This window comes from Phalacrocorax carbo, chromosome 2 (genome assembly GCF_963921805.1).
Source record: "Phalacrocorax carbo chromosome 2, bPhaCar2.1, whole genome shotgun sequence".
Classification (NCBI taxonomy): Eukaryota; Metazoa; Chordata; class Aves; order Suliformes; family Phalacrocoracidae; genus Phalacrocorax; species Phalacrocorax carbo.
The window spans coordinates 134572187-134588968 of record NC_087514.1 but is presented as its reverse complement, the minus strand read 5'-3'; the positions used below and the strand labels follow the sequence as shown (position 1 = coordinate 134588968).

At 42.0% G+C, this 16782-nt stretch overlaps 1 protein-coding gene across 3 annotated transcripts in view; it reads left to right on the top strand.

The window, feature by feature from the left end:
* The window catches only part of HDAC9 (histone deacetylase 9), a 487110-nt gene that overhangs the window by 185151 nt on the left and 285177 nt on the right, over positions 1-16782 (top strand). For all 3 annotated transcript variants that reach the window (XM_064444483.1, XM_064444482.1, XM_064444481.1), the window contains exon 3: positions 15190-15252. In XM_064444483.1, coding sequence (XP_064300553.1) covers positions 15190-15252 — 63 coding nt within the window. The remainder of the gene's footprint in view (positions 1-15189; positions 15253-16782) is intronic.

Sequence of the window (16782 nt, the reverse complement as noted above, 5' to 3'; positions counted from 1 at the left end):
TCTTAGCTGGTAGCAGGTCAGTGGAAGGGTTTCTCTTGCAGAAGCAGGCTGTCAGTGAGTCTGTGGAGGGTCTCCAAGCCCCTGGAAGAACAGGAAAGTAGCAATGGCAATGGTAGTTCAATTATGGTTCAAAGCCACGACCTCTTCTTTTATGTAATGGAGGGGTGTGTTTTATGCTCATCACCACAACAACAAAGCCTCTTTGAAATACTTTTTTCAACCTGGATGGAAATATCTTGGCTGTATATGTAATCTCCATACCTATTCAGATATGGAAGAAAAGAACCATATTTCCTGGTAATGCCAGTGGTTTTTCTGAGCAAAGGAGCTCCATTCCTTGTATTGACCTAAGGAGGAGAGTTTTAAGCCAGCTGGTGGAAGAACAGCCAGGTCGTTGGAGACTTCTTCACAAACAAGAGACTAGCATGGGAGAAACCTCAAGTGTGTTTTGTCTGAGATTTTTAGTAAGTGAAGCATGGAGGGAGTCAACATTTCAGTAGTGAAAGAAAGATGGAGTTAAAGGGGGAGACCCGACAGACAGTTGTGCGTCTGCAGTAAGTGAAGTGAGACTAACAGTGAGAGACAGACTAACAGTGAGAAAAGATGGTTATCAGTTACTAATTTTCTCTTGAAAAACACCGTCCTTTTTGGTGGGAGTAGTAAACAAAGAAGAAAAGGATGACATTTATAAACACGTGCCCCAGAACAATACAAATATTGTTCTTCTGGTCAGTCTAAAGAGGAAAATCCTACAGAAATATTTACCCCTATTTGCAAGTGAGGTTTTCAGACTCATGGGAAGGGTATAAAGAGGACTGGCTAGTTTACTGTGGACTAGAGCAGAGGCAGTTTATCATGGTCAATCATTGTTTGAATATCCTCATACCAAAAATAGACTGAAAACTAACTGACCATGCCAGGTCTGTGCTGGAGATCAAATAAAGGGAGTGGGTTTTAATGCATTAAGAAGAAAATTTTAATGCATCATCTTGAGCTAAAGTAGACAATTTCTTTTTCTTTAACATCAAGCATTTAGTGTCTACACGAGTGAGATTCACTGCTTGCCACAACTGTTGCTAAGCTGTCTTGTTTCTCCTTCAAATGGAAATGCCTCTGAGTTGTAGGCCTGGGAACCTAGAGAGAGACATAAGAAACTTTTTTTAGCCTTATTTTTCTGCAAGTGGTAATGTTCTGTTTACAGAGCTACATAAAATGTTCTGAAGAGAAGGACAAGTTAAGGGAGCACAGGTAAAAACATTTGGAAATATGAAAGAAAGCACAGGCTTTTTGTGCTTGTCTCTAACTTTTGAGGAAAAACCAGCTACTCCTGTGGTTTGGGGAAATCACATGCAATTTTATTTTGGTAATAATCAGCTATCTGAAATAATACAGGCTTTAAAAAGCATTGACAGTCGTGGATAGTAATCAGAGCATTGCCAGTTCCCTGTGGAAGGATGCAGATTACCAGTTCCTAACTGACTGTAGTAGTTTGGCAAAAATATTTTGGCCTAAACAACATCTATGTTCTCCACTTCCACAATGTTTGAGCACCCTTAAAGCACTTGTTCTGTGAGTAGTAATGTGAAATATACTGCTGTTTATTCCCATTTGACAGATGGGGACCTGGAACACAGAGTTTTATGGGGTCTCTGATCACTAGAAATCTGTGATCAGCAACTTCAGCTCAAGTTTGCTAAATCCTGAGTGCCCTAACAACCAACTAGACCTTTTTTTTTTTTTTTAAACATTCATTAACCGTCCCTCACAGGCACTTTTGAGAAATGCATGATGAATACATAGATGTAAAAAATTCCACATGATCTTTCACAGCATTACCACAGGAAAAGAAAACACACACAACCCCCCCTCCCCCCCCAAAAAAAATCAAACCACCCCAAAACCAAAAAGGTCCACATGTACCTAGCAGGTATTTCCTTTCTGTATGTGAATGAAATGCAAATTTCCTTCTTGGTACTGCCAGACTAAGACTGCTGAAGGTCTCACTTTCTGCCAATGAAGAATTACATTGCTTCAGGTATAGGGACAAATGTTACCTTGTCAAATATGGGAACAGGCCATTCGTGCAAGTCAGAAATAGATTATTGGCTCCACATGACAGTGAATGGCATGAGACGTGCTCAGGCTGGTTTGCTCTGTTGTATGTGAAATCATGTAGTGGCGTTGTACTTTCCAAGAGGGCAAGGTTTCAATCCTCCTTCAGATTGGAGAGGATATTATCATATCTTGTGTCCAAAATGAAAATTTGAAAACTGTATTATTAACTGTTACATGCATGTCAAGCAGAATAACATACAGCAAGCCTTACTCTGTATAGTTTTTTTTCTTGTGCGGATGATGAAAACAAATGTAAAGCTTGTCAGATGGGGTGGCCAAAAGATATGGATTGTTTATCAGCCTCTCCTGTGACGCCAGCAGAATTGGGAACGTCCCTTTTCTCTCTCAATGCACAAATGGCACGCTCCGCTTCCTGCCTCCTCTAGGACAGGAAAATTACACGCTGGTGGGGGAGTTTGGCACAGGGGCACTGAAAGATGTGGAGGAAATAGAGTCTGTTAGCTATTCTAAGTCTTAAGATGGCCTAAATTTTATGAAAAGTAAAGGCATCAGCCAAAGTCTTGTAGAAGCTACTTAATCCAATATTCCATTTTCTGCATCATCAGAAAATGCGAAGTTTGTACTGTATAGAGACTAATTGAAGAACGCTTTTCTCCTTCTCAAAGGAGGCCTTAACTGTTTATTTAACTAATGTAATTTAGGTCTATACCATCATGACTACAAATTGTTAAAAACGTAAGGTTTTTAAAAAATGTCATTTATGGAATTCTAAGACTTTTTTCTCCCTTATGTTCAGAAAAGAGCTGCCGTTGACTGTGCATATCTTTAAATGATGTTGGCTAGTTTGGGTAGTCAGTTATGTTGATATGTATCGGCTTGTCTGTATAGGTTTTCTGTGATTTACCAATATCTTCAAGATGCAAGTCCTCTTGAATACCTGTCGTGCTGCTGGTGAATAGAGTTCTGGGGTAGTATAGCACTGTTCAGCACTTTGAATTCCTGTCACTGTGCTTGTGGCTTGATGAGGCAGCAGACCTTGTGACGATAAAGTTTGTGCTTTTGGGGTCTTACTTTTGTTGCTTGTGCTGTTTGAGCTGCATTGGAAAACTCATCTGATTTCCTTTCAAATTAATAAATACACTTAAAATCTTGCCATGCTGGACAGGACAGGAGAGGAGAGGAGTTGGAGCACATTGGGAGCTCCTTAATATGGTGTTGCTAGTGAAGCACCTGCGTCCCATCCAGGAAGGCATCATTCTGCTGATCAGCAGTACAGAGGTGCCAAGACTGCTGCAGTAGCTGGTTTGATTTAGATGTTCCATAAATGTATTGTTTAGTTGTGTGTTTGGTTTGCATGGCAAGGTTTTGGTAGTGGTGGTGGGGGCTACAGGGATGGCTTCTGTGAGAAGCTGCTAGAAGCTTCCCCTCTGTCTGATAGAGCCATTGCCAGATGGCTCCAAGATGACCTGCTGCTGGCCAAGCCCATCAGTGACGGTGGTAGTGCTTCTGGGATAATGTATTTAAGAAGGGGGAAAAATGTGCACTTTGCAGCTGGAGAGAGGAGCGAGAACATGTGAAAGAAACAACCTTGCAGAAGACAAGGCCAGTGAAGAAGGAGAGGGAGGAGGTGCTCCAGGCACCGGAGCAGAGATTCCCCTGCAGCCTGTGGTGAAGACCATGGTGAGGCAGGCTGTGCCCCTGCAGCCCATGGAGGTTAACGGTGGAACAGATATCCACCTGCAGCCCGTGGAGGACCCCACGCTGGAGCAGGTGGGTGCCCAAAGGAGGCTGTGACCCCATGGGAAGCCCAGGCTGGAGCAGGCTTCTGGCAGGACCTGTGACCCTGTGGGGGACCCACGCTGGAGCAGTCTGTTCCTGAAGGACTGCACCCCATGGAAGGGACCCACACTGGAGCAGTTTGTGAAGAATATCACCCTGTGGGAAGGACTCACACTGGAGAAGTTTGTAGAGGACTCTCCCCTGGGAGGGACCCCAGGCTGGAGCAAGGGAAGAGTGTGAGGAGTCCTCCTCCTGAGGAGGAAGGGGTGGCAGAAGCAATGTGTGATGAACGGACTGCAAACCCCTATTCCCTGTCCCCCTGCACTGCTGGTGGGGAGAAGGTAGAGAAAATCAGGAGTTAAGTTTTAAGCCCGGGAAGAAAGGGGGGGGGGGGGGGGGGGAAGGTGTTTTAAGATTTGGTTTTATTTCTCATTACCTTACTCTGATTCTGATTGGTAATACATTAAACTAATTTCCCCAAGTCAAGTCTGTTTCGCCTGTGACAGTAATTGCTGAGTGATCTCTCCCTCTCCTTATGTTGACCTATGAGCCTTTTGTTATATTCTCTCACCCCTGTGCAGCTGAGGAGGGGAGGTGATAAAGCAGCTTTGGTGGGCACCTGGCATCCAGCCAGGGTCAACCCACCACAAGTACACATGGTCTTATTTAGGACACATGTCCTGAATAAGAGCATTTGTGCTGGAGAAATGGCCGTTCTTGGATTCATGCACTGCCTAGAAACACAGTATTTCCAAATGCCACTTGAGAAGAAATGGCTGGTGGAGATGCCATGATCATTCAGTCCAGTCTTACACAGCTGCAGGTCCCTCTGTAGGGGATATGTAGCCACTAAGGGTCTACTGACCCTCTCTATACCTTTTTTCTCTCCTGGTACCACAACAGTACACACAAACCACCTTAGCATCCTGTCACAAGCTTAAGTATCACAAAACAGCTGAGTGCCAGAAAACGAATGTGAGAAATGAAAGCAGTTACCAAACTTGTTGGTTGCTGGTGTCTGCAGTGCTAAATAACTTGGCAAAAAACGAGATGGGAGCCACAGTACTGTAAAAGACTGACTGATTAAATATTTCTGTTGGCAACCATCCTAGTGTATTTCTAGCCTGAAATTCTTGTTCGTAGGTATGCCTTGGAGATTTCCTCTTGCAAATATAGTTAGTTGCTCAACTTCTCAACTCATTCATTTTCTGATGGATCCCAGAATAGCATACTGCCTCTCTGAATTGCTGGAGGCTTTCTGCTGCATCTGAGAGGACACTAAATGAACAAAAGTGAATGTAATGATTTAGGCCACAAGTCAATAAAATATTCGATCATCACATGTTTTAAGCTAGACACTTGTTCATGTACCTTTCAGCTTTATTTTTTTTTACGTCAATGTATGTGCAGTTTAGAATTTCAACTGCTGTGTGTGACACCAGTAGCTGAAAGTGTGTTGTTTATCTATTTGTATTTTTATACACATATTTATAAGGCCTCTAAGAGAAATACACTTTGTATGCCTGTAAATAGTGATCAAAAGAGAATGCTGTGATTAGATAGCTTACAGTAGCATTTTCTTTGCAGTTGTCTTAATAAAACCGGCCCGCCTTGTATTACTTCAAGTATTACTCCTTAAATGTAAGGTTGTCACATTTGTGTACAGTTTGAAAATGGAGACAAACTTTTGTTTAGAATGGTAAGCAAATTAATATTGTAAAGCATGATCATGCTATTTTTAGAAGTGTTCTTGCAATTAAATAGAAAAAAATAAATCTTGACCAAACTTAAGCCTGTTTCATCACACTGGTAATCTACCTCTGTGGGGTTTTTTCACAGCCTTATTATTAGAGCACAACTATTTTTAGTTAAGGTGGTGCCCAGTTTTGCTTCACCCCTTTATCAGATAACACAAAACCAGACCCGTAGCTTTAGTTATCCTCCTTTGTCTTCGGAGACGTAGAAAGCTTCCTTAGTCATGGCAACCATTGCAATCATTTGCGAACCATCTGTGCACTTCTTAGTTGTCCAAGTCTTCTGTCTCCACCTTTTTTGCTTTTCTTTTTCGCTGGAATTCTGGCAGAGGTAAGGAGAGGAGATGGAGAATACAAATAAGGTTTAAGTTAATCTAGGCTGTGATTTATTCATTCCCGTGGACGCAGTCCACGGGTGATACCTGCTGCCTGGAACAGTCTAGATTTTGTCGCTGGTTACTTTTAGCCAAAACTGCCACTTAGCCTGTGTACAGCATTATTTTGTGGGCTGCTGAAATGCACTCAATTTTTCATAGACTAATGATAGCACTTTAATTACATTAATTTCAGCTTTAAAGTGAAAAAATATATTCCAAACCTCAGGGAAATGTTCTTGGCAGTTTAATTCATTGGCAACTGCTTTAACAAGCAGGGGAAGGGGCTGGAAGTGAAGTGCGGTCATAACATACACAGGTCAGTCCATCCATGACAGATGACTTAGATAAGACCTGACTTGCGATGGTGTAGAACCTCTGATTTGTTGACTGAAAGGTTGTGTTCTCCTGCCATTGCCATCTCTTCTGCCATCCTTTTCTCTCGACTACCAATCGACAGAATATGAAGTGCGTAAATGACTGCCATAGAGCTATGCTATTTTTAGAACAGGCACTGAGCCCAAGTTTGATCCTACATTTTGACCGCTCAGAAGCTTAAGCTCATCTAAAATAGTCTGTCATCTCTGCTTGTGGCATTGGGATTCCAGCATTTGCGAGTTACTTTTCATTTATCAATTCATTTTTAGACTGCCCTTTCCCAGCAGCATTTTGGATTGAAGTCAATATAAGAGCTTTCCCCTCCCAGACTCTTTGCAAGATATAAATATACCTGATTAACATTGATTAGAGTAAGAGTGTTGTCTGAACGTGGATTCAATGTATGTTCTTCCCAGCTCCCCATGCTTTCAGTGCAAATTATCAGTTCTGCCCTGTGCACTTTTTTAGCCATTCCCTAGTGGTTTGAGGCTCAGAACAATTTGCCAGGTTTTCTGTGAACAGTTCTCCTTCCAGAAAGCTGTGGGACTTGGGATCATCCTTGCCTCTTTGTCCTAGAGAGCTTAAGCACTTCCTCTTGCTACTGAGAGCCAGAGATGGGGCAGATGGGGGGATGTGTGGAAGCCGCAGCTGCCCACATCTGCCTGCAGAGGTGTGACTTTGCAGGGCACTGGCTGTAGCCTCTCTCTCCGTTTGTTTCATCCCTTTTATGGGACAGACTGCCTAGCAAACTGAAGGTTGCATGATTTAGCTAAATGAGCTTGAAGTATGGATAAAAGCCTTCTTGGGGCTGATTCTGGCCTTGGGGATACCAGCTGGATGCCTGTATTTACAAAAGTCAGTTTGTGACATATTTTGGCAGTATCATAATATATTGTAAAGGTATTTTCTGTTACAGTAAGTAGCTACATTAAGATTTTCGAAGTGGTTTACTTACCCAAAGTGGGAGGTTGTATTTAGTAGAGATGTGTCATAATTGTCCTTTCAGAATTATGAAACCTTGCTTTCAGTTGTATTTCTTTTTTTTTTTTTTTCTCTTTTGCAGTCTATAAATTTGTTGCTTCCATAAGGAAAATTAAGATCATATTGCTCCTTGGGAGAAATCCTGGTCCTACTGAAGGCAGGCAAAATAATTACAGTTCACCCACTGAAGTCACAGTTTCATCCTTTAGCATTGCCTCAAATTCACCAGTACAGTAAAAACTGCACCCAAGCTGGTGTATCGATAACATTTTGGTTTGCGGATCTGTTTCTTATCAGAGTTCAAGATGGTGAAGAAAGTTAGATGAAAACTGGATCTGGGTTCACTGAAACATTTTGAAAAAAAAGGAGAGGACTGATCTTCGCTGCTGTCCTGGTCCGGCTAACCAGGAAGGTTTTGTGTGATTTCATAACAACATTATTGACCGGCACGAGATGTGACCTTATCATAGCACAGTAGCGGTCAATTTGTTACTGCTGTCAGAGGCATGTTTGTGCATGTAATGTTGTTTCTCCATGGGACTGAACGCTCCCCAGTGAGGGGCGGCGGAGCTGGGAAAGGAAGGAGATCCCAGCAGGCGGAGCAGTGGGAGAGACTGGTGTGTGTGAACAGCCCAGCGCGTGGCCTGGCATCGCGGGTCTGTTCCTTGGCTCACACATTAAAGAAGGCTCTTTTTAGTGCTTTATGTAAGATATTTTTTCTTGGCCAAGCTTCCAATGGCTTGCAGTATCAGTTCTCTTAATTATATATGTAGTTTGATATTTAAGAAAACGTCGTACTTGCTTCAAAATTTAACAGAGCAGTTGTTGTCCCAATCTACATGGGTATCAACTATAAATCTACTATAACTTTATAGTGTGATTGTAGCATGTTATGTAAAGCCACCTCGTCTTTCCATGAATCCAAGCCTGGATTTAGAAAGACCCTACTTCTGAGATCTAATTATTGGACTTAAAAGGGCAGCTTTGAATAGCAAAACAAAGCAAACAATTTGTAGGTTGGGGTTTTTCTTTTTCACAAAGACTTCTTTCCCAAGATATTTACAGTGCACTCCACTGTGCTACTCATGTAAAAGTTAACAAATCTCATAGGAAAATAAAATATCTTGGATTTAAAAAATAAAAACACCCAAACAAACCCAAACCAAAAAAACCCAACCAAAAAGCACACCTCTACTTTTCAGGAGAGGGTGATTTAAAAAAAGACGACTATTTCTGATATAGGAATAATTATTCTATTTGGTTCTTATCAGTCCTATCAGTTAAGCAAGAATTCTTACTAGTTCTTAGTAGCTTTGGAGGTACCCCCATGATCGCCAGGTCTCGCCTTTCTAACTTGGAGTCCTACAACAAAACCTGCCTTAAGTTTGCACTATGGAAGTGTTAGAGCTTTCTTTCCAGAGAGACAGCCACTATTGATGTAAAGCTCATTTTTAAGTTGCCGCAGTGGTTAAAACATGTTTAAAATGTGTGCCCACGTCTGGCTTGAAGTTCTCTAATGGATGGATTTTTTCTTAAAGCCTTCTTTCTTAAAGAGTATTTTACTACACCACTGGATATCTTGCCCTGTGTATATACAGACAGTGCCAAGCCACCCCTGAACTTCTTCAGTAAACTGAGTATCTCAGGTCTTCGAGTTTCCAATTTCCAACAGTTTTCCAAACCTATTTTATGCTTGTGGCATGTCTATCTTTCCTCAGTTTTTCAGTGTTCTTTTTCAGGTATCTATACTGGCACAAATTACAGTATCCCAAGAACATTCTCTTTGGTATATGCATATATCACCTCACTGTTGTTACTCAGTATAACCTTGTTTATATATCCAAGAATTTTATTAGCCCTTTTGGTCCCAGTGTAATCCTAGGAGCTCATGTTTAGTTGGCTGTCTTCTGCTGTGATCCTGAATCCTTTGCATAGCCATTGGTTTTCACAATGCAGCTCTCCAGACAGCAAGCATGGCCTACATTTCTTGGCTTAAATCCAAAAAAGCGCTTAAACCCCAGCATGTATTACAAGCTAGAGATGGTGTTCCTCTTGATTCTCCAGCCACAGAGACGTAGTAGTCTGTTGTCCAGGAACTCTCAGTGTCCAGGTCGTTTGATCTGACCTGCCAGACTACCCGGCATTAGGAAATCCTGTGCAAAACACTGTATGGAGGTAGATTCTCTGCTCAGTAGATGTGCAACAAGCTTGAAATGCCTGAAGTATGCTGGACGTATTGCAAGCTGTCGTAGGTTATGTTCTCTAGGGTTCTTTTATGTATGCCCATCCAGGTGTGTCTGGCGGAGCTAGACATGGCAGATGCAGTGCAAGTATGCACCAATGTCCCTCAAAGAAAGCTGGGCATAACCATGGAAGAGCCAGTAAATCTCATATTGCTCATACCTCTATTTGCCTCATTAATGGCCTAAAAGGGGCAAAGTGCTTTGCAGGTCTGAGGCATTTATTTGTTGATATCTGACGTTGCTTTTGGCTACGTGGCTTGTTTGTAGGCAATTTGCCTCAGCCTTGCCGCAAAATATGGAGATTTTAGTTCCAACCTGATAAATAACTGTGTCAGCCAAATAATTGAATTGTGTATGTCTTTCCTCATCTAAATATTATATATTTATTTGATAGCTCTCTCTGTTTTTTTTATATTATTTGAGCTTTGTGATTCAGGAAAATACCTTTGAATTTATGAAGCCCTTAAGCATATACTTAACTTAACCCTCCTGCTTATAATCAAGTATGTGTTGTTGAGGTGTTGTCCTGAATCTAGGACTTAATTTCTAGTAGACTTTTTTATGTGAGCAGAAAGGCATATTTTAAGAGGAGAAAGAAGTGATAAGTGATCAGCTAGTTCCAAAAAGCCTAAGCTAATTTGCATGAGAAAGATGTGAGGCTCTCTGCATTGTTATTTGAGAGATGGTAGAAAGCCATACATTTATCTAGCATAACTCTCCTTATCCTCAAAACTTTGTAAAGTTTTATTCTCCCATTGTTTGTCACAAAATCCCCTAAAGCTACAGATACGTCTGTCTTTGTCCCAGAAAATTCCTTTGAAGCTTGAATTCAGCTTAAGCACATATAGAATCACAGTTTTCTCCTCACTTGAAAAATGCCTATCCTGTGGGTTCACGGCACTGCGAAGAAAAAGCAATGTGTATTCCTGCACAGGCAACACCAAAGGCTTGCCACACAGAAAACTAATCAGAGACATTCCCACACCACATCTTTCCAAGCAGAGCATGTGGATTAAGTGATTCATCCATATTCCCCCAGGGGTTTGGAATATGGTCCCTTAGTTCCAGGAGGGAGCAAAACCAGACCGCTTGAGCATCTCCCCTGATTTCTTTCTGCTCCCAAACCATCTGCTTCTCTGTGGTAATAGTCTTCTGCTGTTCGTTAACCTAGTTAATCCTCTAGCATAAGCTGCAGTAATTTATGCTGGATGTTTGGGTTTCACATGGCACTAATGGTATCTAATGAACTGTGGCTACAGAAACATCTGTTCTATACAATAGTTAATTTTTTTTTCTTTTTTTTTAATCCTGGTGATTAGATATACAAAAAATAGTTAGGAGCTCTTTAGACTGCAGAGATTGGAACTCAAAACTTGAGTACTGAAATAGGCCAGCTTTAATACTACCCATGCAACCTTAATTTAGCCCTGACTTGTTTATGCATTGTTGGATATCGATGCATGTTATTACGCGATGCTTTTTCACGGAATACTTGCCGAGTGACAGAGGGGCTGAAGGAAGGTTGAATGGGACACCTGTAAGACTGGTATCCTCATTAAAGCATATGACTAGGAGCTAGAAAACATCTCTTTATTTCATTTTGTATGTAATATTTATATGATACGATTGAGCAATATGGCAGAAGAATCTATGCAAGAATTCATTTACAAGTAAGGAAACTGCAAAAGTTGAAACTAAGCTATTAATATTAATGAAGGCTATGCTCCAGAGTAACATGAGTGAGAAATGGGATATGCTAAAAACAAACAGTAATATACTGTTTGTACTTAACAAGGAAAGTAAGAAGAGAAAACTGCGACTTAATTATAATGTTGCAGAGTTAATAATGCAGTAGAAATCTTAGCTCTTTCTAATTTGAGTGCTTAATTTCTCAGTCTTAATGTTGCAGTAATGCGGTTTCCAAATTTAATTTCCTTGTATTTATTTGTTTTTAGCAACTCAGAAGGCAAATAAGGGAAACACATTGTGAAACCCCTGTAATGAGATCTTAGTGCTACCAACATGCCTTACATTTTCGATAAAGTTGCTGATGGCATTTAGAGTCACCTCAGCAGCGCTAAATCATTTCAACAGTTTACTCTTACCTCCAGTGTCATTAAAGTTCTCCGAGTTTAGGAAATGCATTTGAAAAAACAGAACAAAACCCCTCATGTTCCTGTATGAAAATGTCACCTTATAACATCCATAGCTTTAAAAATAAAAACCAGATTTTCTTCAGGCATGAACCCTTTATCCTTCCCCTGTGGGACTCTAAAGGAGCTGTTTAAACTCATGTGATTGTGCAGTTAAAGGCTGGGCTGACTCAGCAAAGCATTTAACTATGTGTTTAAATTCTATTGCGATCAATAGAATTTGAGCATGTGCTTAAATATTATGTTGAAAAGGGATAGATTTACACATGTGCTTTAAAGCTAAGCATGTACCAAAGTAGGCCCGTAATACGTCGAAGCAAGTTGGAAGAATTCAGGTTGTAAAAGCCCTACCTTTGGGGTGGCTGACTTCATGAGTAAAATATTTGGATATAATTTTTATATATAATCTAAAATATAAAGCACAATGCTGTAGTTATTATGGTCTGTGAATTAGCCAACATAGGATAGATTATGTGTCTGTCAGTTTAAAATATGTACGCTGAAATTAAGAATGCTTGCAGCTATATATCTGAATATACATTTTCCGCTCTTGAAAATAGTTTGCTTTTATTTAGTTACTGAAGTCAGTCAGAGCTGTGAATCCTATCTTTAAAAATGCAGCTGCATATATAAGAAGTTTCAAACACGTATGGGTACCTAATACCAGGATCCCACACTCCAGCATTTTCCGTGTTCTGACCTGTTTTTAACTTATTCCTCCAGTGTTTCCCTGTAATACGAGACTTGATTATTTTGAGGCACTGAATCACTAAACAGGGTCATGTTCTCGTTGGCTCAAGGGCACAAGTAATTCTACTTTTTTATTTACTTCTATCTATAAAAAGCTTTTTCTGCGTTAGAGAAGATTTCTGTTTCTACTGGTGATCTCCCCTGCACTGTGTTAAATGTCTTCTGCCCTGCACCATCAAAGAGCCATGTATTTCCCACAAAACATTTACATATTTTTATTTTCAAGAGAAAAATGTCCGCAACACTGAATTGTCAGCTGTCAGTAGTATGATGGTATGTGTGATGTTCATCCTGTCTTGCACTGTATCACCCTACCTGTCGCTGTGCTGCCACTGCCCGTGCGCTTGTCCCTTTGCAGAGCTGGGTGTACGCTGCCTGCAGCACTCCAGCACTTCCCCGGGAGGAGTGCTCCCAGGGAAAACTAGGGGTAGGGAAGAGAAAAGGCAAGGAGGTGGGGGTATTTAGCAGTGATAGGTGCTAACTTGATGATTCTGTAGGGAAAACCCTGTTGTCAGCTGCTGTGGTCTCTGTCTGTCTTGGGGACAGATGGTAACTCTCAGCAGGACCAGGTCATTAGGCCCATGGAGGAAACAAAGGTTTTGGATGATGGAGGAGAGTTGAGCCACAGACCCCCCATGTGCCATTGAGTATCCAATTGTCTCAGGAGTTTCACAGTTCATTGTTATTGTTCTTTGTTATTTTCTTCAGTAACTCAACTGTGAGAAGTTTAAAAAAAAATATTGCCCTTGACTACAGTCTGTCACGTTAGTTGACGAGCAGACAGATGGTCATTTGCCAAAAGGCAGAACCGAGCCTCAGGTACTGGGCAGATTCTTGACTCTTCAGTAGCAGAAGGTGCTGGAGATAGTTGAGAACTTGGTGGATTTCTAGAAAGCTCCGAGATGACCTCTGTACTGGCTTCTTGATTACAGTGAGGAATCGTGTCCCTGTGGCCATTGTTGCTCCCTAGAGCAGGGACATGGAAGGGGGACTCATAATTTTGGTAGGTGAGTGGTCAGGCTGCTGTATCATGTAGTAGGTAGTGGCAGGCTTTGGTCACCTGTGTAACAAGTGCTGTAAGGCACAGCAGGACCCAGAGGAGTAAAGTACCAACTGTAACAGTGAAATGAAACTCATCTAGATGGAGGTATATTAATCAGCAAACAAGACGCGCAACTTTTTAAATATCATTATGAAAAACGAATTTCACATAGTGTGTGTGAAACCTGCCGAGACACAGAGGAGCATGGTGCTGTCATCTCATATGCCATCAAACGCTGCTCTTCTGAAAGCACATCATCTTGTAAAACTGAGAAAGGCGCTGTGCAAATTGCCTAATCCTTCTAAAAATAAGCGTGAGCTGCTCAGCCCCTCTCCAAATTTTAACAAGTCAACCCAATAGTGCATTGTCGGTAACGTGTCTAACATGCTGTGCCACAACTGGTGACTTACTATAAGAATTATATCAAGCATGCTAAATACGGAAAGACTGCTTATAACTGCATGCACAAAACCCTCAATAACATCTGCCCCCACCTTCTGCTCCCCCCAAGCCCTGTTAGCTTCAGAAATTGCCTCTCCTGAGGCGGCTGCAGGTCCTGCGGGGAGCAGGCAGCAGCCCGGCTCCCCCGCCAAAGCCAACTGCGGCGTAGCCAGAGGAACGGGCAGCAAAAATAGAACAGCAGGATGGCTGCGCGTGGGCGAGGCAGAAACCACATTGCCAGCAAAACCTCCCGGCGTTATTTTGGGACCGATACAGCAGCCGTGGCGTTTTGCTCGCTTCTCACAAAACACTCCCCAGGGTAGGGCAAGGAGGGAGAGGGGCGCCAGTCCCGGGTGTTTCTGTCCCGCTCCCTGCTTGCCTTCCTCCCTCCTTGACTTCTCCCCACCGAAACGGGCTGGGCAGGGGGAAGGGGTTAATCGCACTCTCGAGGCCGAGCGGCAGAGGGAGGACAGCCGACCGACGACGGTTTGAAAGACAGAGACTGGACAGCTGTGTTTGCTGTGGTATTTTTAAACGCATTAATGCAGGCTCCAATCACCCGGCCATGCTTGACCTATTTTTGGCTCAGGCCGGCCATTGTTCTATTTCTGCCGCTGCTGGGCCACGCGGGTGTCGATTCAAATGCAAATGAGTTATTGCTGCTGCTCCCGCCAACTTTGCCCGGCCGAGGGAGAGCCAGGCAGGGAGAGGAGAGGGGCGCAGGGACAGCAACACTGGTCCGGGCTAGGGTAATTCAGACTAAAACCTCGAGGGCCCCCGGTCCCTGGAAAGGTGGCTTATTTGGTTTGATGGTTTGTAAAAGGCTGTGTTTCCCCCCCGCCCCGCCAGAAAGCCCGAAGCGCAGAGATATTTCTTCATTTCTTCTTCCACCTGCTGTTGGCTGCCCGAACGCAACTGCTCAAACTCGGCGGCGCACAGCCCCCCGCGCGCTCGCGGCTCCCTTCCGGCAGGCGGGGGCTGCCGAGAGTGGATTTGGTGTTTTTTCCCTCTCCCGATAGATACTTGTGCAAATGTTTAAACATTGCTAATTGCCGAAGCGTATTATCTTACAACGCTTGCTGGAGGAGGTAGGACCGCAGAGGGTCGTGCCCAGCGCCCCTGTGCAAATGCAGTGATGAATCTCTCGTGTAGCTGAAGTGCAGACTGGTTGGAATATGCTGCAGACAATTTACGAGAGTGAATCGTGTTTTTCCTCAGATGGGGTTTCTGGACGTGAACAGCTCTTGGCTCAGCAAAGAATGCACAGTATGATCAGCTCAGGTAAGAGACAGCTCCGTACCTCGGACTTCGGTGGCTGACCAGGAAAATACAGCCTAGCGTGACAAGAAAACACCCCTTCTTTAAAGAAGTGACTTTATTTTTGTGGGCTTTATGTCAGTTGTTAAATAATTATCTCTGTGATAGTACGTTAGATAGCAGCTGCTGCTTTTGTGGGGAGTTTGTCTCCTTCAGTCTGCTGCTTTCCAGCCAGAGCAAAAAGCTCACAACAGAAATCTAGTTCGGGATTCCTTGTTTGTTTTGTTGCGTGGTTGCAAAATGGGGCTCGTGGTTCAGGCTTATTCACAGAGAGAGGCTTCCTCAGACAGACCTTGTCAGGAGGCTGCAGTTAGAGCCCCTCATAGGCAATTCTGGTCATATGTCTGTTGTAAACAGGATTTGGTCTTTCTGTGAGTTTCCTTTTCTCCGGTTTGCATACAAAGGGGGTTTAGTACTAATCCCGTTCTCTTTTTGTTACAGTGATACCTTAAAATGTCTTTAATATGCCTGGCTTATTTTGTTACTTAAAAAATATTTGTGACCCTGGCAATGGCAGTCATATGTAATGACTCACTGAGATGTAAATTGGATGTGTTTTTTAATGAAGTTATTTCAAAGCTGCTCTGAAAGAACACTGGACATTTCCTCATGTATTTGAAGCTACCCTTGTATTTTCTAGTTTCTTCGCTAGCTGCGTTTGAGATCTGCGAATGATGTACTGAGGATGAATTAAGTTGGAAGAATTGTTGCTGTTCGGATAAAATGTCAATTTAGACAGGCTAAAAAAAATCAAAATTTCAGGTTACTCTTGCCCATTCTCAGACTCTGTGAATTCCAGTTCTGTTTTTACTGGGCTGCAACTCTGTCTTTTGAGGCACAATATTGTCTGTTTTGTACTTTTTAATCCTAGGTTTCTGACTGTTTTTCATAAAGTTGGCTTTATAGAGGACCTAAATGTACAGTGCAGGGTGAATTGTTTACATGTACTTTAAATCTTAGTTTACCCCCTTTTTCTTTTTTCTTTGTTGTTTTTTTTTCTTCTTTTTCATTCTTTTTTTCTTGTTCTTTTTTATTCTTGTTCTTGTTCTTTCACTTGTTCTTTCACAAAACTTGGCAGTGCTTCTCAGTTTTTAAGATTAATTAAATTAGTAGACCACAGCGCTCTTCATGTATTGCTTGTTTTGGTACACCTGTTGAGCCCATGATTGTTTGTTTTTCTAAAAAAAACCAACCAACCAAACAACAAACTGTTACTATTCCTGCTTTGTAGAAAAAGAACCTAAAGTTTTACTTGTGTTTCTTTCTTATATACAATTTTAGAGCAGACTTCTAGTTTCAGTTATGAAAATAAATTGTGAGAGATTGTGTCAAATGGTAATATCTTACTTGTTATAAAAGGCTTGGATATGTCTTAACCTTATGATTAGTGATTTTCAATATAGAAAGCCAAGGCTACTTCATAATGATTATAGACTGAAGGAGGGAATCAGAGATTGAAAAGCTATTATGTGCAGGCTAAATTAATGAGAATAC